This window comes from Sapajus apella, unplaced genomic scaffold (assembly GCF_009761245.1).
Source record: "Sapajus apella isolate SASKATOON/1434 unplaced genomic scaffold, GSC_monkey_1.0 scaffold26, whole genome shotgun sequence".
Taxonomy (NCBI): domain Eukaryota; kingdom Metazoa; phylum Chordata; class Mammalia; order Primates; family Cebidae; genus Sapajus; species Sapajus apella.
In genome coordinates this window covers 2,109,233-2,129,823 of record NW_022436966.1, presented here as the reverse complement: position 1 = coordinate 2,129,823, position 20,591 = coordinate 2,109,233, and the positions used below count along the sequence as shown (strand labels likewise).

At 56.7% G+C, this 20,591-nt stretch overlaps 1 protein-coding gene across 28 annotated transcripts in view; it reads left to right on the top strand.

The window, feature by feature from the left end:
• DYSF (dysferlin) overlaps positions 1 to 20,591 on the top strand; it is a 232,015-nt gene that overhangs the window by 101,535 nt on the left and 109,889 nt on the right. For all 28 annotated transcript variants that reach the window (XR_004272972.1, XM_032291772.1, XM_032291768.1 and 25 more), the window contains 9 exons: positions 374 to 480; positions 6,154 to 6,346; positions 8,429 to 8,584; positions 12,283 to 12,414; positions 12,504 to 12,670; positions 14,094 to 14,208; positions 14,505 to 14,610; positions 14,884 to 15,026; positions 17,352 to 17,525. Coding sequence is in view for 27 of the 28 variants with exons in the window: in XM_032291772.1 (XP_032147663.1) it covers positions 374 to 480; positions 6,154 to 6,346; positions 8,429 to 8,584; positions 12,283 to 12,414; positions 12,504 to 12,670; positions 14,094 to 14,208; positions 14,505 to 14,610; positions 14,884 to 15,026; positions 17,352 to 17,525 (1,293 nt within the window). In the remaining variant the exon portion in view is untranslated. The remainder of the gene's footprint in view (positions 1 to 373; positions 481 to 6,153; positions 6,347 to 8,428; positions 8,585 to 12,282; positions 12,415 to 12,503; positions 12,671 to 14,093; positions 14,209 to 14,504; positions 14,611 to 14,883; positions 15,027 to 17,351; positions 17,526 to 20,591) is intronic.

Genomic DNA, 20,591 nt, shown 5'->3' with positions numbered 1-20,591 from the left:
GGGGAGGGCCACTCACCTGTGGGAAGCCAGGCCTTGGAAATAACTTGATGGAATCTGGCTCCTCCCTGCCTCCCTTGATGGGAGCCATCAGGTTCTTTCCAAGTCTGCCGAGAGCCCCTGAGCTTCTCCGGACACGCGAGGCTGGAGTTCCAGGCTTGAGAATTTGAATGCATTTGAGTGTGGGGAGCCCTGGGAGGTTCTTGAGCCAGGATAGACCCTGGTTTGTTGTGCCTGGACTCTGCCTTCTTTGCTCTAACTGTTCACCCCGTTTTGGTCCAGGGCCTGGGTAGCAGTGACAGGGCCTAGGGGTTGGGTCCAGCGTATACCCTCTGCCCGTGGTGACGCTCCTGACCCTTGCCTGCCTGTTCCACAGGAAGCTGGCCTGGAGCAGGTCCACCTGGCCCTGAAGGCGCAGCGCTCCACGGAGGATGTGGACTCGCTAGTGGCTCAGCTGATGGATGAGCTCATCGCAGACTGCAGGTAGGGGGGACCTGGTGCCCCGGCACCCTCCTCTCCTGGTTCAACTGGGCATGTTTCTCTGGGAGTGCTTGTGTGTGGCGGTGAGCAGTGGCACGTCTCCCAGCCATGCTTGGCCAGCAGTCCAGCCCGTGCGGAGTCCAAAGGTGGTAGAGCCAGCACGGGAGTTGAAAAGGTGACATTGAGAGCAGGTCATAAATCTCCCTGCGGCATGGCAGCTGCAGTCGGGCAGCCGGCTCACCTCAATGGGGAGCATTGTGTCTCTGATCCCCGACCCCTTATTTCCCTGATGGAATCTCCAGGAGGAGCTGGCTGGGGGTGGGGTGACGGCGCCCCTCGTTCCCTCAAGGCCAAGTTGGGGATCATGGTTTCTGTTTAGCCTTCTGTTGACATGGCTGATTGTCGACTTCAGGAAGAGGGCCCTGGGCGTGGAGGCCCAGCAGAGGGCTTCATCTCACCATCTCCTCCGCTGCCCTGTGGTTTTGGGGAGCCACCCATGGGTTTTGACCCTTGGTTTTCTCAACGTCAACCTGGCATGAAGAATAACTACTTTATAATATCTTCTAAACAAAGTGTCTGGCCCTTGGGAAGGATTTAATAGATGCTATCTATAATTATTGCTCAGAAGAAGAAATGTCAGGAGACTTGGCTACTGGTCTCTTTATCTGACTTTGCAACTTTGGGAAGCTTCTCTTTGCTGGAGTTTAGTTTTCTCACCTGTTAAATGGACTTAACATAGTTGCCCCGCTGAGCTCCATGGGGTTAATATATGCAATGTGTGAATATATGCAAATGTATTCTATGCCCCTTCTACACCTCATCACCCCTCCCTCAGCCTGGTGTGGACCCCTACTGAACGAATCTGAGGAATTAATAACCATGGCCACAGATGCAGCACACCTTCCATCCTTTGTGGCTCAGTTAGGAAGTATATAGTTATCAAAATGTGACCCCAGAGAAATGCCCCTGGCCCAGCGGTGGAATTCCAGACAGGTCATTCACCAATCCCCCCAACCTTCCTGAAGCCTGGCAGGCTCAGTGCTGGACACCCAGAGCATACTGACAGAGGTGCAACTTCAGCCCTCCAGGGATGGATGGATGCTAAAGTGGGCAGAGAAGGTGACGTGTGTGGGGAAGCTAGAGGCATGCACTGCAGGAGCTCCAACAGGTGAATCTCATACCCACAGACTGAATTCAGGGAAGCTTCCTGGAGAAGCGGATGCCCGAGGTGGACTTTGAGGGAGGAGCAGGAGTTAGCCTTTGGAGAGGTGACAGCCCAGGCAAAGGCTCAGCAGCCTGAAATGCCTGCTGCCTCCTGGGTGGGGGAGGTGGCAGGAGAGGCTGATGCCCAATTGGATGGCCCTGAGGGGCTCTGTTACAGGAGAGCTCAGCCCTGGGAGCAAGGCCAAGGGCAAGGTGATCCCGGGCTCTAGATGCTGCAATGGGAGGAACGGACTGGTGGTGGCGGTGAGTGGCAGGTGCTGGGGGACCAGGCGAGGGGAGACTGGACATATGGCAGGTGAGTTGTGACAATGGTGCAACTAAGGCTGTGAGGGAAGCAGCAGTCAGCATGGACTATTTAGGAGGGATTATGATGACAGCAGCCTTCTGTGCCAGGCACTGTCCTAAGAATTTTACATGTATTAACCAACCATGAAATCTTATGAGGTAGAAAGTAGGCTGGGTATGGAGGCTCATGTACTAAAATCCCAGCACTTTGGGAGACTGAGGTGGGCAGATCACTTGGGGTCAGGAGTTCAAGACCAGCCTGGCCCCGTCTCTACTAAAAACACAAAAATTATCCATGCGTGGTGGTGGGTGCCTGTAATCCCAGCTACTTGGGAGACTGAGGCAAGAGAACAGCTTGAACCTGGGAGGTGGAGTTTGCAGTGATCTGAGATTGCACCCCTACACTCCAGCCTGGGTGATAGAGCAAGACACCGTCTCAACAACAAAAAAAAATGACCCTTGTTTTACAGTTGAGAAACTGAGGCACAGAGAGGTTGATTAACTTGCCCAGATTCACACACTTAGTGAGTGGCAGAGCCCCCTTGCTGTGCTGCTCTGTAATGGAGAGAACTTGATGATGGGGTAGATGTGGGGCCACAGGAAGGTTCAGAATGATCCCCTGGTCCTGGCCAGGGTGGCTGGGTGGGCATGGGGACCGTGCTCTGAGGGAGTCAGTAGGAGGAGAAGCAGGCTGAGGGGGAGGTGAGGCATTCAGGACAGGCCATGTTTAGGCATCTATGAGGAAGCTGGCCTGTGGTCTGGAGGTGGGAGGACAGAGTGGGGCTGGAGGGGCACATGGGTATGGTCAGCCTGGGGCAGCTGCAGCCAGGTGCAACTAAGCTCTCCAGGGCATCCTCGGGCCCCCAGGCCCCACCTGCTGGGTGACTCATGGTGCCAGTTGACATCATCTTGGGTGAGGGGGCCAGGACTCTGAGTTCTACCTGTGGCCCTGTGCATGACCCCCGTGTTGTGTGGAACTTGGCAGGTCTGAGGGGCCTGGGACATCTGAGACCTGTGGGCCCTGAGTCCTTGGCTGCCCTCAGTGACCTCTGCAGGGTTCTGCTCTTGGAGGATCTGCCTAAAAACACTTCTGGCCCCCTTGAGTCACTCTCCTGGGGTTGGAAGAGCGGCTGGGCCTCCCAGCAGGGATGCTGGTTCCAGCTCAGGAGCTTGGGAGGGGAGCTGGGTTCCCGTCCTTGTGGGAATGCATAGTGGCTCTCTAGGGGAGGGATTCCAGGCAGCAGGAGCAATTCGCTCAGCTCCACCTGAGGCCACTGAGTGACCCAGCGCCTCAGCAAAAGGGCTCCTTCCACCTCCAACTCCAATGCTGACCACCATCACAGCCCACATGCAGAGTAGCCAGGCACAGGGACCCTGAGAAAACTCCACAGCTGACCCCAGCAGCCCACCTCTTCTCCGCCAGCCTGGCCCACTTCTCTAGCATTGGTGCTCCTCATCTCATTTCGGCACTTTTCCTGGCTCATCTCCTGGGATCCTCCCCCATCCCCAGGGCCGGGGGTGTCCACACCGCTCCCCTAGCCTGGCCCTCTCCTCTGATTTCTAGACCCAGGGACCCAACTTGCTGGACATGTCCATGTGGATGTCCTGCCAGCACATCCGTGCTGCGTGTAGGGCTGCACATGCTGCAGACAGGTTTCATCGCCTCCCCAAACTGTGTTTTTCCTGGGTCCCCAGAACCCATGCTGGAAACCTGAGCCGGCTCTGACTGCTCCTCCCCCTCTTTTCTCTGCCCCAGCCCTGGTGGCCCTTCCTCACCCATGTCCTTCCTCTCCCGCCCCTCCTTTAGTATCCCCATCATCTTCAAGCTGTGTCATGGCCTCCATGTCAGTCCTGCAGTGGCTGCGGCTGCATTCAGGAAAAGCCCCTGCTCTCATCCTGGTGGACAGGCCTTTCTGTCCCCACCACCTGGCTCACCGAGCCCCAGCACTTCTGGAGCTCTGTGCTAGTTTGTTCCACCCTCAGCACCCCCACCCCTCTTGCCTCTGTGTCTTTGGACTTGTGCACATGCTGCTCCATCAGCCAGGACACCCTTCCCGCGCTTTTGGGCTTTACTAACTCCTGCTGGCCCTGCCAGGTGCATCTCAAGGCCACTTCCTCCAGGAAGGACTCCTGACTCTGAGGCTGCTCTGGCGGGGATCTGTTCGCCTCTGTGTTCTGGGGACTCACTGAGAGCAGGGCCAGGTCTCATCTCCGGACGCAGCATCCAGCACAGGCCCAGGGGAGAGCTGTTGTGAGTTGAATTTCCCAAGGCCAGTTCATCTTTCAGTGTGGACACTGCCCCGGGTACAGTACCCACTCGGTCCCGCAGAGGCAGGCAGGGACCGTGGGAGCAGCGCAGCCCACTCTGCTCTCAGCCTGCTGAGCCCTGCGCTGGGCCTACCTGCAATTTCCAAGTTAGCCGGCGTTGGCGGGGCCCCTGGCCTTGCTTAGGCTGGGTGGAGCGCCGTCAGCCTCCTCTTCCCTGTCTCCCCTTCTTTCCGTACCCCCTGCCTTGGGCTTTCCTGAGGGGGGAAAGAGCCGAGACAGCACGGAGACAGCTTGTTAGTGGCACTCACAGGTCCTAAATGTTTCTTGGGGAGTCTTGGCTGGGCTGTGGCCTCCATGAAAATCTCCCTTTGGTGGTCTGTACTGCAGCCCCTCCCAGCTCCCGACCCAGGCTGGGCGCATAAATCACCCTGGTTGGCTTGGCTCTCCCTATCCCTCTCCAGACCCGCCTGCCCCCGCCCTCAGGCCCACTCAAGCCTGGTTCCCAGGCAGGCCCCAGCCCAAGGCTCCGGCCCAGGCCCCCACCTCCCCCCTCTACCCAAGGAGCATGCCCCTCCACCACCGAGGAGCGGCTGCCGGGCTCCCGGCCTGGGGCAGCCCATCCGCGGCACCCTCGGGGCAGTAAATATTATATTACTACGGGGTGTGCAGTACGTGACCTGAGACAAGCCCCGGGGCTTAAGTTTCCCGAGATGGAGTTGCGTACTGCTCCCCCCACCCTAAAAATTCAATTAAAAAAAATAACAGGAAAAATGTAGTGCGCCGAGGGCCTGCCAGAGTGGTGTATCTGGCGGCGGCAGTGCCGCTGCGCTCCGGCGGTAATTGGTTCTGCATAGCTCGGGGAAATTGGCAGAAAAATAAATCAGCCGGGAGCCGGGAGTCAGACGCTGCGGGGAGGGGAGGTGGGGGGGCTGCAAGTGGTGGGAGCAGACCTGGTGGAGCGGGCTTGACTAATGTCCTGTTTGGGATCAAACAGGGTGGGGGCAGAGCAGCCCCCCATACCCTCAATTGGGGAAAATTTGAGAGAGGTCCTGCTTGGTCAGGGAGCGCACAGACCCCCCCCCCCCCGCTCCATTTCTGCCTGGCCCTTGTGTGGGTACCAACCCCCAGGCTTGGAACAGCGAGGAGGAGCCATATGAAGGACTTGTAGGGAGCCTCCGTGGGTCGGGGGAGGTCAGAGTTCTTTGCCTCTAAACAACATTGAGCTTAAGCCTGACCTCCTACCTTTCAGGGCTCAGGGCTGTGTTTCTGGCATTGCATGTACCCCCCCACCTCCTCTCCAAAGGCTTCCCAAAGCAGAGGGTTCTGGGAAGGGTGTTGTGACCTGACCCCCCCCCCCACCTCAGGTGGACACATCTGAGCTGCTGGCCTCCCCGCCGTGCCTGCAGTGACTCTTCAGGGGTTCATAAATTTCCTCCTTGACGGATGAGGACACATTCTTCACAGCATAGGATGGGCTTGTTTCAGTGCAGGGCACTCAGCGCTCCAACCCCTACTCTAGGAGGATCCAGCAGGCAGGAGAGGGACCCTCTGGGTCCTCCGAGAGCTTGTAGTCAGTAGGGCAGAGGGGAACACACATGCAAAAGAACTCACTGGACTAGAGTTGAAGACAGATGCCAGACTGGCAGCCCTGGAATCAAGGGCTGGGGGCTGCAGATCAGGAAGCACATAGGCTGACGTGGGTGGGGAAGGCTTCCTGGAGGAGGTGAGGATGGAGCACGTCACACGGAGATAGATGGCTGTGCGTGTGGATCCGGCTAGAGAAGGTACCCAGCAGGAAGGAGGCAGGGCGGGGCGGGGGGCCCTGCTGTGAGAACCCAGGGCTGGACCTGGGGGAGTCCTGGGCTCATTAGGCACATTCCATTTGTCTGCCCCTCACAGCCAGCCTCTGGGTGATGTCCATGAGACACCCTCTGCCACCCACCTGGACCAGTACCTGTATCGGCTGCGCACCCGTCACCTGAGCCAAATCGCTGAGGCTGCCCTGGCCCTGAAGCTCGGCCACAATGAGCTCCCTGGGGCTCTGGAGCAGGCGGAGGACTGGCTCCTGCGTCTCCGTGCCCTCGCAGAGGAGGTAATTAAGTCTGCCAGTGCCTTTCTTCCTCTGTTCTCCTGCTGCCTGGAACCTCAGAACTGACAAGGACAAGGGGAATATCTGGATTATTACCCACCCTGGTTCCGTTGCTGGGTGACCTTGGGCAGGTGACTTAACTTCTCTGAACTTTAATGTACCAATTTGCAGGAAGAGAGAGAGGGTGCAATGGGATACTGGGTGTTATGGGGCCTGGCACACAGTAGGTAGTTAAATGCCCTCTGCTTGCCAAAGTATGTCAGAGAGAGCTGGGACCAGAATCCAAGGTGCCTGGTTCTAGGTTCTAGGTTCAGTGCCAGGGCCTGCTTCCCCAGGTTCCCAACTCCCTCCTGCCAGCCAGTGCCTGCCTGCATCTGGCCAACAACCTGCCCTGTCTGGGCCCTGTTCTCCTGGGTGCCTCTGAGCTCCAGGCCCGAGGAGGCTACATTTTCTGTAACTCTGAGCTTTGCTGTAGATACAGAGAGAAACCGCTCCGGTTTGTCTTTGGGGGACTCTTTTGTCTTTGGGGAACTCTTTCCCCACCTGCAGACCCTCCCCCTGAGGTCTGTGAGGCCAGATGCATCCACTCTGTTCCCTGGCAAACAGGCAGGTCAGGGATTTGTTGGGAATGAGAGGGTTTGCTCACAAATGGGCAGATACAGCTGCTGCCTGCTCTAACCAGAGCCATGTGGGACTCTCAGGGAGGAGGTAGGGACCCTCCCCAGGAGTGTGAGAAGCAGGGCCTGGAGAGGGACCACTGGAGGAAGTGGTGGAAGGGGAGAGGGAGGCTGCTCAGGAAGGGATGTGGGTCCCTGGAGTCAGCAGGGCCTATAGGCACAGGCCAGTTCCCTGGTGGACACTGTCACTCAGTGGTGGACCAACCGCTCACAGTGGCAGCAGACCAACCATTCAGGGTGGTCACAGGCTGTCCTTTGTAATCTTGGCCCAGACTGACCCCTGAACGCTAAGCACCAATTGTGATATGGCCGGGGTCAAGGGGTCAAGGTGGAACAGTCCTGTCACTGCGAGGGCCCGTGGAGGAGCACTTCTCAAACTTGCAGGTGCCTCAGAATCCCCTGGGGGGGCGTGTGAAAAACAGATTAGGGCCCACCCCTCGAGTTTCTGCCCACCCCCGGAAGTGGGGAGGAGCCTGAAAATATGCATTTCTAACAAGTTTCCAGAAGCTGCTGCTGCTGCTATGCATGCCACACTTTGAGAACCCCTGGTGTAGTGGTTAGGAACACATATTTGAAGGCAGAAAACCTGTGCTGGCTCCTAAGCTCTCGAAGCCGGAATTTCCTCACTGGTCCACTGGGGCTGCCTGTCCTCCTCCTGGGGTCGCTGTCGGGGCTCAATGAAGTGATGCATGGGCACGCTTCACCGGCACTGCAGGAGCATTGTCTCAGCAGAAGCCCTGGGTGGCACACTTTGCTCCCCATCCTTGGGAGCCAATACCTTACCCGGTCAGCCTGCTCTCCAGAGTGTGCAGCTGGGGGCAGTTGTCAATCATGCTGGAGGCCCCAAGGGGCTTAGGGGCCTCGTGGTTTGGTTCTGGACTAGTCACCATTTTCTGAGTCCAGTGTCTTCAGGCCATGGGAGTCCCAGCTGTTAGGGGTGGAGGGTGTGTCATCTGGGAAGGACATACCTTCTGTGGATCTGCTCCTGCTCTCGGGGCTGAGGAAGATGGTGGCATCCCAGGTGTGACGTTCTCTCCCAGGTCAAATCTAGTTCTCTGATATTTGACCCCTGGGAATGTCTACCTGGTAGCGAGGACCTAAGAAGGTGAGCTCTGAGGTCCTGGCAGGAACATTTCTTCACAGAAGGATGTACTCAGCTCAGTAATCTTGGCAGGCTTCTCATGGGAGCTGGGGGCAGCTCTGTCCTCTGAGGGCTCACGGCTACTCAAGCCAGACACCAGCCAGCCCTGGGAGGTCTGGGGGAAGGCCAGGGTGGGCAGCATGTGGGATGGAAGCTGGGGAGGAGAGGCCTCTGCGGCCTCTGAGTCAGAGGTCAGCTCTCAGTGTGGCTCTGGGGCATGGGCCTGGGGCGTCACCCTCCCCACCCTGACCTCCGCCCTCTCTTCAGCCCCAGAACAGCCTGCCGGACATCGTCATCTGGATGCTACAGGGAGACAAGCGTGTGGCGTACCAGCGGGTTCCTGCCCACCAAGTCCTCTTCTCCCGGCGGGGTGCCAGCTACTGTGGCAAGAATTGTGGGAAGCTGCAAACCATCTTTCTGAAAGTGAGTTTTCATTCTTCCCAAGTCATGATCATCTTCTTCCCAATACCAGGCCTTTCTCCCACCTCTTGTGTTTCCCTCCTGTTCTCTGCCTGTCTCAGTTCTCAGGGTATGGTCTGGGAAGCAGAGGAGGTCTCTCGGTCAAACAACTTTTCTCTTCCTTGGTCCCTCGCAAAGTGCCCAGGCTCCTGCGCCTAGTCTAGAAAGTGAGTAGGTTGGAGCTGGAATCAATGGCGCTGGGAGTGAATGAGGTGGAGCCTGTGGCCCAGGCCATCTGGGAGGGCTGATCCCCGGGGCTGTGTTTGTCCTTCCAGGCAGGTCCGTTATAGGAAGGCCCCAGTCCCCAGCTCCCAGACACTACAGGCCTTGCAAGACCTGGCTTTCATACCAGTGCCCTGGACTGGAGCTGGAGCCTGAGGCTCAGGTCCTCCCTGCTGGGAAGGCTGGTATCTGGGGCTTGGGACAGGCGCACCATAACCTGGACCCACTGGGGAGCTGGGAGCATGTAATTCTGTCCCCTAGTCTCACCAGCCCCCACCTCTCCTGCCCTTTCTCGTCTTCCAACACCCATCCCTGCTCCCTCTTCCTCCTTTCCAGGGAGGTCACCAGCATTGGAGGTGGGCGACAGAGAGGTGAGCAAGCGCTTGGGGAGAGCCCGTCTGTGCGCCTCTCCAGACTCATGTGCAGACATAGAGCCAAGGCTGCTCTGGCCATGGAGTGGCCTGGTGTGCAGGACACAGTGTGGGAGATCCCTCCCTGCACGATGGCCGCCCCGGCCCAAGGGAGGGTCCTCCGTGAAGGGCTGTCAGCAAGGCTGCCCCTGCTTGGGGAGGAGTGGCCCTGAGAAGCAGGACTGCTCCTTACCTCTTCTTCTTATTTTTTGAGATGGAGTCTTGCTCTGTCGCCCAGGCTGGAATGTAGTGGCGTGATCTTGGCTCACCGCAACCTCTGGCTACCTGGTTCAAGTGACTCTTCTGCCTCAGCCTCCTGAGTAGCTGGGATTACAGGCATTTGCCACCCTGCCCAGCTAAATTTTTTTTTTTTTTGTATTTTTAGTAGAGACGGGGGTTTCACCATGTTGGCCAGGCTAGTCTTGAACTCCTGACCTCAGGTGATCCACCTGCTTTGCCCTCCCAAGGTGCTGGACCCTCCTTACCTCTTTTCATTTGCCCCAGATAGCTCTGCTAGCATTCAGGGCCCCGTGGCCTAAGCCACCTGGCCTTCATCCAGCCTAGTCCACCTCCCCAAAGCCCCTCTGCGCTCAACCTTCCCCTTCCCCACATCTCTCCTCCCTCTTCCCCCTCCCAGGGAGCTGTCGTTGACTTATTTGAGTCTCGAACCCTGGAGCAGAGCCCTCTGAGTGATGCCGACCCATTCATATATTGGCCGGTCGTCCCCTGGGAGGTGTGGAGAGGACTGGTTTCAGTAGCACAGAGGATGCCAGGGCTCGTTGGAGCTCAGTGTGGCCTCAGGCAGGTTGCTTTATCCCTCTGAATTGCCTGCTGTCTTCTCAGCTGTAAAATGAGGGTGGGTGGGGCTGCCCACTTTACAGGTTTTGAGGGTTGAGTTAGGTAGCACAGGCGATGGGTCTTGCTGGAGCTAAGTGATCAATGGATGTCAGTTTCTCTCCCGACCTCTCCCCTTTTCCTTTTGGGGAGCTCCCCTGCTCCATGCATGTCATGGCTGGAGGCCAACTCATGGCCAGGGATGGTAGATGTCTGCACACAGGGTGCACGCGCGCGTGTGTGTGTGTGTGTGTGTGTGTGTGTGTATGTGTGTTGGGCACCACCTGCTCATGTGCCACCCGGGGCACGTTCCCCATTAGATCCTAACCTCCTGTGCTTATCAGAGCCTAACCTTTGAGAATCTACCTCCTAAGCCAGTTCTTCGCCTGGTAGGGCAGAAAGGAAAGGAAGTCAAGGAGTGGCCCCATCTGAGTGAGGCTGACTGGGGAAGGCTGTCTGTGAGAGGGGTGGGGGCGGGGATGAGGTGGGGGTTCTGCCGAGCTGTGCTTGGTGGATTCGCTGGGAGGGGATGAGCTCCAGGTTCTGACCTCTTGGCCATGTAGCTTCAGGGAAATGCAAACTGAAAAATTTTCCCTGATTTCAAGCAAAAAAAAAAAAAAAAAAAAAAAAAAGATATAGAATTGTTTCTCGAAGTCTTCCCCACTGAGTTTATGAGCCCCGCCAGTAGCTCCTGAGCAAGCTCTGCAAAAATGTTGGCAGTGAGCAGAGACCAAGAAAACATTGGTGTTTCTTAACTTAAACCAAAGTTGGAAAAAATGAGCACCAGCAGAGAGAGAGGAGCCCCAAACTAGACATTTCTTTATTTGCTGTTGCTATTTTGGGTCCGGCAGGCTGGCCCTGTCTGGGGGAGGACAGGGGAGAGAGCCGGGGGTGGATGGGGGAAGTGGGGGTCAGGCATTCCTCCCATCTCCCTGGGGCTAGTGGTTTGGAGGAGAAAGGCAGTTAACCACCCGGGGGAGAGGACGCCGGAGCGAACAGCCGCGGAGAGGTTTCCCGGGGCCGGACACGTGGACTCAGGGGCTCCTACAGGCTTCGCTGAAGATGAACCAAAAGAAGGGGGGCTGCGTCTGTGGGAGGGAAGGATGAGGTGGCCTCTGCCTTGGCATGTCCTCTGCCCCTTCCTGAGCCTCCTACCTGCTGTGGGCTCTCCTTCCAGGGATCCTGGCCTCCCTGACCAGCTCGGGATCCCTTACCTCAGCCTCCCTTTCCTCTTCTGAACCCATCCAAACTTTTCTCACTCGGCTCCCGCCCCGAGGGACATGCTGCTCTGAGCTGATGCCGGGCCTGGGTGCTGAATGTGTTGCCTCCTCTAGGGGACAATGTGAATTTGAAGAGCAGGAGCTTCTGCTTCTCAGGCCGTGTCTGACCTTTGGTTTCAATCAAATGGTGAAGTAATTGTGGAGAATAGTCTTTGCCCCATGTTGGGTCGCTGTGGTTATTCCATTTGGCAGAGCTTCTGAAAGTTTCAGGATAAAAAGCAGTTGAAGACCAGTGAATAGTGGTTGACATGCTGATAATCACTTGAAAGGGTAGGGATATTAGATGTTACACCAACCAAAAAAAACAAAGTACTACACATGAAGGGGGAGGCTTTAATTTCTTCTTCTTCCAGATCTGCATCATCGTACCTCCTTTAGAGACAAGTTTTAGAACTGTGCTGTCCAATATGGGAGCCAGAGCCGGCTATTTAAATTTACATTAATTAAAAGTTAATGAAATGAAAAATTTATCTCCCCAGTCAAACTGGCCACATTTCAAGTACTCAGTAGCTGCATGGGGGTAGTGGCTACCATATTGAATGGCAAAGATATAAATCATTTTCATCATAGCAGAAAGTTCCATTGGCAAGCGCTGTTCCAGAAGAAAATGGAAGTGAGGATGTGGTGGGAGGAGAGAGGAGAGGTCCTCGGCTACATATGGCCCCTCTCTGCAGAGCAGAGTGCTCCTAGGAGGGAATGACGTAGCCTTTGCCTTTGATGGGATGGAAACTTGGCGTGGAGTGGGTGGCGGGGTGAGCGTATCTTAATGGTACACTCCCCTTCCATGCAATTCTGGTAAGGCTCCCACAGGGGACACTCCCAATGGGGGTGTCAGCCTGGTCTCCTCCCCAGCCTCTCTTGGTGACATCCGGATCCTGAAGGGGACTGTGGGTTTCTGTCTTTTTCTGGTACCCAGTATCCGATGGAGAAGGTGCCTGGGGCCCGGATGCCAGTGCAGATACGGGTCAAGCTGTGGTTTGGGCTCTCTGTGGATGAGAAGGAGTTCAACCAGTTTGCTGAGGGGAAGCTGTCTGTCTTTGCTGAAACCGTGAGTGCCTGCCAGCCCCCACCTCTGCCTCCTACTCCCTGGAGCTGCCTTGGCCCCCTGCTCATGTCTCATTCTTCCTGGCCCTCCAGTATGAGAACCAGACCAAGTTGGCCCTGGTCGGCAACTGGGGCACAACGGGCCTCACCTACCCCAAGTTTTCTGACGTCACGGGCAAGATCAAGCTACCCAAGGACAGCTTCCGCCCCTCGGCTGGCTGGACCTGGGCTGGAGATTGGTTCGTGTGTCCGGAGAAGACGTGAGTCGTGGGCAGGGAGGGTTGGGGAGGGGCAGGCCAGGCTGCCCACCAGGGACTGCACCCGCCTTTCGGAGGCAGGCTGTGGCTCTGCTGATCCCTCTGCTTGCTGCTGCACGGGTCATAGGAACTGCCACTGAGCTCTCCCAGGACTGAGGCTCACCAGGCTGCCGTCCTTTCTGGAGGGCTTGGACAGTCAGGCAGTCCTTTATTCTTTTCACTAAAAAAATTTTTTTTGAGACAGAGTCTGACTCTGTCACCCAGGCTGGAGTGCAGTGGCACGATCACAGCTTATTGCAGCCTCAACCTCCTGGTCTCAGGTGATCCTCCTGCTCCTGCCTTCTGAGTAGCTGGGACCACAGGTGCACGCCATCATGCCTGGCTCATTTTTAAATTTTTTGTAGAGACAGGGTCTCACTATGTTGCCCAGGCTGGTCTTGAACTCCTGGGCTCAAGTGATCCTCTCTCCTAAACCTCTCAAAGTGTTGGGATTACAGGCTTGAGTTACCATGCCTACCCAGGCCTTTATTCCTAAACCTCCATTCTGTGTGTCGTCTGCTGGGTGTGGCCCCATCCTCCAAGACACCCAGAACAAGCCCATCACCTCCTCTGCACGTGAACCCTGCTCGTGTCTGGGCTGCTCACACATTCCCCTGAGTGGTCCTTTCCCTCTCAGATCCACGTGGTCCTTCTCCATGTGTATTGATGTCTTCGCCTCTCTCCCCTCTCCTCTTCCTGTTTGGCATTTAGCGCTGTGGTGTTTAAGTATAACTCGTTGTGCAGGCAGGCACTCAGATCTTAGCAGTACAGCTTGAAAACACTTTATATGTATATATTTTTGAGGGTGCGGAGTCTTACTCTGTTGCCCAGGCTGGAGTGCAGTGGCGCGATCTTGGCTCACCTCAACCTCTGCCTCCTGGTTCAAGCGAGTCTTCTGCCTTGGCCTCCTGAGTAGCTAGAATTCTAGTCTAGCACCACCATGACCAGCGAGGTTTTGTATTTTTAGTAGAGATGGGGTTTCACCATGTTGGCCAGGCTGGTGTTGAACTCCTGACCTCTTGATCTGCCTGCCTTGGTCTCCCAAAGTGCTGGGATTACAGGCGTGAGCCACCGCACCCGGCCAACACTTTCTATTTTTACAACTGCCTATTGAGCCTTGACTGCCCATCTGCCTTTTGGTATCTTCAGTTGGCCTCCTTTTCTGTTTACCTTGGGTGATGTGCTCTTTTGTCCTTGATGATCTCGGAGTGTCCCTAGGTCTCCTCTTCACTCTCTGCCCTGGTCTCTGGCACCCTCCCCTCCCCACCCACCCCGAAGTCTCTCACTGTTGGTTGGGGTGAGGCTGACACAGGCAGGGGTGCTCTCCTGGAGGTGGTGGATGGAGGGGGCCTCTCCAGCAGAGACTCTGACCGGCCCTCTCCTGCAGACTGCTCCATGACACGGATGCCGGTCACCTGAGCTTCGTGGAGGAGGTGTTTGAGAACCAGACCCGGCTTCCTGGAGGCCAGTGGATCTACATGAGTGACAACTACACCGACGTGGTAAAGCGGGCGCTCAGGGGCAGGGCCAGGTGGGGTCTAGACGTTTGGTCTCCAGAGGTACCTGCGGCTCAGGGAGGGCTGGGACATGTTCCTCCTTGCTACCTCCTACCTCCAGAGCCTTCATGCTTTGGTTTCCAGAGGGAGTGTGGGGTGCTGTGGGGACAGGACACTGACTCTGGGCTCTGCCCTTCTATCCGGGACTTTGAGGAGTGTATGTCATCAAGTTGCATCTTTTCTGCCTGCCTGCTCACATCTGCCTGTCTCCTCTCTGCCTGCCTGTCTGGTTTTGTCCTTAGAATGGGGAGAAAGTGCTTCCCAAGGATGACATTGAATGCCCACTGGGCTGGAAGTGGGAAGATGAGGAATGGTCCACAGACCTCAACCGGGCTGTCGATGAGCAAGGTGGGCAGCATATGGAGCCGGGCGAGCCCCATCCCTGGCGAGCTCTCAAGCCATGCTGGTGGGGACAGCTGAATGCCAGGGCCCTTCACTGGGCTACTTCATCCTTTCATCCAGGGACACTCCCTGAAGGCACCCCCAAGCTACAAATTAGGCCAATTAGGACCAAGAGTCAGTGGCTACTCAAGTGTCTGTGACCATGCCCCAAATTCAGAGATGGTCCCAGAAGAGATGGGGAATTGCTAAGCAAAGAGTGACGGATTCCCTCTTCCCTAGGCTGGGAGTATAGCATCACCATCCCCCCAGACCGGAAGCCGAAGCACTGGGTCCCCGCTGAGAAGATGTACTACACACACCGAAGGCGGCGCTGGGTGCGCCTTCGCAGGAGGGATCTCAGCCAGATGGAAGCACTGAAGAGGGTGAGCCAGCAGGTGGTGGGTGGGAGTGAGGCCCCTGGTTACAGGTGGCCAGCAGGCACAGGTGCAGACCTGCATGCACACAGACACATGCATGTGTGCACACGGCATGTACAGATGCCCGGGACTCACTGGAGGTGCTCACAGACCACACCCAGCACACACACAGGTCATACCCAGCATGCACACAGATCACATCTAGCACACACAGATCACACCCAGCACACCCACAGATCACACCCAGCACACCCACAGATCACACCCAGCACACACACAGATCACAGTGCACACAGATCACACCCAGTGCACACAGATCACATCCAACATACCCGCGGATCACGCCCAGCACAACCACAGATCACATCCAACACCCACAGATCACACCCAGTACATGTACAGATCACACCCAGTACACACACAAATCACATCTAGCACACCCACAGATCACACCCAGCACACCCAGATCACACCCAGCACACACACAGATCACATCCAGCACACACACAGATCACACCCAGCACACCCGGATCACACCCAGCACACCTGCAGATGCTCATAGACATACTCAGATGCCCATGATTATGTGAGGGGGTCACATGCAGAGTTCACACACTGACCTGGAAGATGGAAAGTCACCCACAGCCTGTGTCTTAGGCTGGGTTTCCTGGAGGCAGAGGCTCAGATGTGGATTTGGCTGCACATTATTATGGCAGTGCCCTCGGGGCTGTGAGGAGCAAGGATATAACTTCAGGCAGGTCAGCTGTGGCCTGAGCTGTGGCCTGGGGAGGCACCCACCTCAGAACACCACAGAATCCTCACCTGGAGGTGGGACTGGGCTTTGTATCCTCTCAGCTGTCTGTCCAGGCTTGGGGTTTCCCGGGGTGAGCTGGGGCACATACCTATCTCTTCAGTCATGGGAGTTCCCTGGAGCAGGTAGCCACTGGGAGCTGGGAGCTGTTGATGCTGATGGCAGATGGGGGTGGGTGCACCGTGCGAGTGCACTGGCTGGTGAAGGGGCTGGGGTGGGCCCCACTGGCATTCATGCAGTGTGAGCACACATGGCCACAGTTGAGCACAGATGCCACGGGACACCGTCAGGCCCATTGTGCACGTGGGTGGGCCCATGCAAGCACATGCACTTGCTGCAGCGTTGCACAAGGGCCAGCACACGGCACAGTCTCAGTGCCTGCCTCCCTGGACCTTCTTGGTCTATGATCTTCTTTCCTAAACACACATTTGAATTTTGGCTCAAGAACCAGACCTCCCTTAGTCCAGGAGTAGCATGTGGCATGATCCAGGTTCTTTCCTTTCTCCTTGGGGGCAGAGAAACTAGAGAGGGCTGTTGCTGGGTGCGGGGAGGAGCAAGGCTTTTGGATGACTAGCTGTTCCTGGTGCTGTAAACCAGACAGATTCAACTTTCTCCCTGAAGGATCACCCAGCAGACAGAGGCAAAGCCTGCCCACAAAGCCTGCCCAGGCTTATGTGCCTTGCCTGCCACCCCCAAGCCAGCATCCTTCCTGGAGAGGGGCACAGCTGGCTTCCAGGACGGGCCCTTGTCACTGTGCTCCTGGCCCTGGCCTGAGGTGGTGTCTCACGACAGTGCCAGGTCACTCTCTCTCAGTAGCTGAATGGCAAGGGGCCTCCCTCCAGGTCCAGGAAAGGGGCCCCATGGATGAGGTACAGGGGGTCCCTCCACAGCTGAGCTGAGTCTAGCCTCCTGGGAAGAAATTGGCTGTGGTTGGGGAGTAGGATCTTCCCTTTACCTCTGAACTGCAGACCCACTACAGGATGTGAAAAAGAAAAAGGAAATGACAAGAAAACTTTGGATTCATGAAATCCACCCAGAATTCAAACAAACAAGTCAAAAGCCCAGTGTTTCCGTCACTTCATTAGCCTACCTTCCCTTTCTGGCTCTTTTCTTCTCCCTGCAGCCCACAGAGCCTCCTCTCCCTTCCTGATTTTTGTTTGTTTTTAGACAGAGTCTCGTTCTGTTGCTTGGGCTTCAGTGCAGTGGTGCGATCTCTGCTCACTGCAACCTCTGCCTCTTGGGTTCAAGCAATTCTCCTGCCTCAGCCTCCCCCGTAGCTGGAATTACAGGCATAAGCCACCATGCCTGGCCTCCCCTCCTGATTTTCTGACCTGGGGTTCCTGTGACTGCAGAAAGCCCCTCACCTCCAGGTGGCCCTTCCAGGTTTTCCCACCTGGTGGGTGCTGGTATGGGAGCTGGTGGGGAGCTCTCATGGAGGACAGGAAGGCAAAGGTGGAGCTAAGCTGAGGACTCCCCCAGGCTTCCCACCAGCCTCTGAGTCTGCCCCTTCTCTTGTGCAGCACAGGCAGGCGGAGGCGGAGGGTGAGGGCTGGGAGTATGCCTCTCTTTTTGGCTGGAAGTTCCACCTCGAGTACCGCAAGACGGATGCCTTCCGCCGCCGCCGCTGGCGCCGTCGCATGGAGCCACTGGAGAAGACGGGGCCTGCAGCTGTGTTTGCCCTTGAGGGGGCCCTGGTATGTGGGGCTGCGCTTGTCCTGGGTCGGGTGGGGTGCGTCTTGGTTTTCCAGGGCTGTTCAGGCTGATGTGGAAGAGGTGCAGGGACCCCAGGTTAGGACGTTTGGATGGATCACTGGCTGGTCATCCTGGCTTCAGTACCTGTGGGGTGGCGTGTGGGGAAGGTGGCCCCAGTCTAGGTGTCCTAAAATAAAAAAGCTCTTTCCTTGGCGCTGGAACACCTGCTGCTACTACTTTGAGTACTCAAGATGAAAGCAGAGGGGGAGATGGCCTTGGCCATCCGGCTGACCTGTGCCTGGCTGGCTGGCATGAAGATGGGCACGGGAGGAGTGAGAGAGGTCTTGAGGCCCCAGAGTGTCCTTGGTTGCACGTGTCTCGTCCCGAGGCAGAGACCATCTCATGGGCATCCCCAGCAATTTTGGGGGAGAGGTGTGCCTTAGAAGCTGAGCCCCAGGATGGTTTTCCTGCCCCAGGATGCACTCTCTGTAGTCATTGGAACTGGGGTAGGCTCAAGGTTCTCCAGGGCCTGGGTGACGGGCTCCTCAAAAGAGAGGAGCAGGTGCCTCTGGGACAGTCTGAGCGAACACTTGGTACTGGCGCATAGCCTGTCCCTGCTCTGCTGCTCTGAGGAGCCGTCCCCTCTGAAATCCAGCCAGGACTGGCATCTCCCTGGGTGTTTGAGCTGGGGCCCTAGGGAGTGGGTCCCATGGGATGTGAGGGTGTCCATGTGAAGCCAGCTGTGTGTGTGTGGTTGGGGTCATCTATCTGTAGGACAACCCGGCTTTGATAGCTGGGGGAGTGCTGCAGGGAGGCCCAGGATCTGCTGGGCTGGGCACCGGGAAGGATGAGAAGCCAGCAGTGGCCTTGAGAGTGAATGGGCGGGGGTGGGGAGGTTCTGTCAGTCTCAGGCCTCAATGGTGGGCAAGGCCCAGCACTGGCAGTATAGGAGAGGAAGCTCTCTGGGGGACCTGAGGACATCAGAGGAGCCTGCCACAGACTTTGGAAAAAGCCCCTCCCTTGTCCCTCAGCCAGGTCAAGTGGAGACTGAGGGAGGTGGCGGAGCTCTGGGCTCTCTGGGCTGTGGACTGGTCCTCCAGCCAGGGCAGGGGAGGATAGGATGGAACTGCTGCCCAGGTAAGAGCAGCCACAGTAGGGGAGCCTCCTGGGGTGGGGCTGGTGTTCTGCAGCCCCTCTGCTTTGAGTCAGAAAGGGCCTGGCCTGGGCACTGGGCAGGGGCTGGTGATGGTCCTATGGCTCCAGCTGAGGGGTGGGGTGTAAAGACCTTGGCAGGCCTCAGAGTCAGAGCCAGGTCTGAGAAGACCAGTAAGACACGCTGTGCAATCAGGTTCTGTTTCCATCAGCCAGAGCTCCACCCAAAGGGGCCAAGGGGAAAAAGGGTTTGTGGGCTCACAGAGTTGGGAAGAACCCAAGAGGTGAACCAGCCCTTAGGCCTGGCAGGAAACAGGTTCACAGTGTCCCAGGACTCGCCCCTCTGTCTTGGCCTTGTCTCACACGGGCTCTCACTGTGTGGTGGCAAAGATGGTATTGGTGATGAAAGGCCAACATCATCCCTCCAGCCAGCAAAGTCCTGCTAGATAAAGTATCCCAGCCCATGGTACCACACTCTGTTTTCCTGGCAGCTTGAGACCCCAGAGTGCTGCTTTCTCAGTAATGTCAGTGAAGTCTTGGGCATGACTACCCAGCTCTACATAGTACCTAGCCAGCCCCTGCGCTGGGGTGAGGGATGGAGTGTTCTGATTGGTGGGCGTGGGCCATGCCCCTTCTCTGTGATTGACAGCACCACCAGATTGGGGAGAGGAGCTTCTGAAAAGAAAAACAAAAACCGAAACACAAAAACCAAAGCAGTGTTGGGCAAAGAGCTCCAGATGGTCCAGATGGTGACCAGAGCAGTAGGGAGCCAGTGTGAGCTGTTGACAAGAGGAGTGTTCTGGTCAGAGCTGGGCTTTGGAACCATTGGTCAAGCAGCCAAGGAGGATGCTTGGGAGGTGGAGCCTCCCATCAGGAAGCTTGAGGACTCTTGGGTAGAGACCCAGGAGAGGTGACCACCTGGAGTGAGGCCATGGGGTCGAGGTGGAGGGAGGTGGAACCGCAGGGTTTGGGGAGGGAAGGGCTGGAGGTGGACGGTGAGGCCCTGTGGTTGCCAGGCCGCAGGGCAGGGTGGGGCGGGCTGTGATGAGTTCACGGTTGGCCCTGGCAAGGCTGACACACACGGTGAAGTGCTGTGTGAGGGAGACAGAGCTGGTGGCTGCCTGCCAGGCAGCCCAGGGCGGGAAGGCTGGGGTAGGGGTCTGAGGGGGCCAGGAGTGGGGAAGAGGTGACTGGAGACATGTGGACAAAGCGTGGATGGGCACTGGGGCTGGCTGGGCCTGGAGGAAGAAGGTGACAAGGCTGGGGGACCTACTGCCAAGCTTTCATGGCTCAGCGCCTGGGAGAATGAGGGGGGCACTTTCCAGAAGCAGAGAAACCAATCTGTGTATTCTTTATGTGGAAGAAAGTGTCCTGAGGAATCGGTGAAACCAGGTGTGACTCAACAGCCACAGGAGGGTGACAGATTGTCATTCACATGTGACTTCCTGTGATATTCGGATGAGACCAATGCAGCAAGGCCCTGAGTCCTGGGACAGTTTGGCTGGCAGAGAGAACCAGAGGAAGATGGTGGGTTCAGAGGCTGGATCCCACACACCTGCAGCTGGAGGACCAGAGAGTTTTGGGTGGTTTAGGTGTGTCTGGCATTTGGGCAGGGCCACAGGCCCACTTGACTGTCTGGAAGACTCTATACTTGAGTGATGACACACACTCACACACTCTCTTTTACACACCAACACACACTCCAACACACACTCTCCACACACTCATACCAACACACTAACACACACACAATCACACTCACACACACCCTCACACACACCAACAAACTCTACATACTCTTATACATACCAACACACACACACAATAACACACGCAGACCCACTCTCATACACACTCCCATGCACTCACAAACACACTAACACCTGTGCAATCACACACACACCCTCACACACACC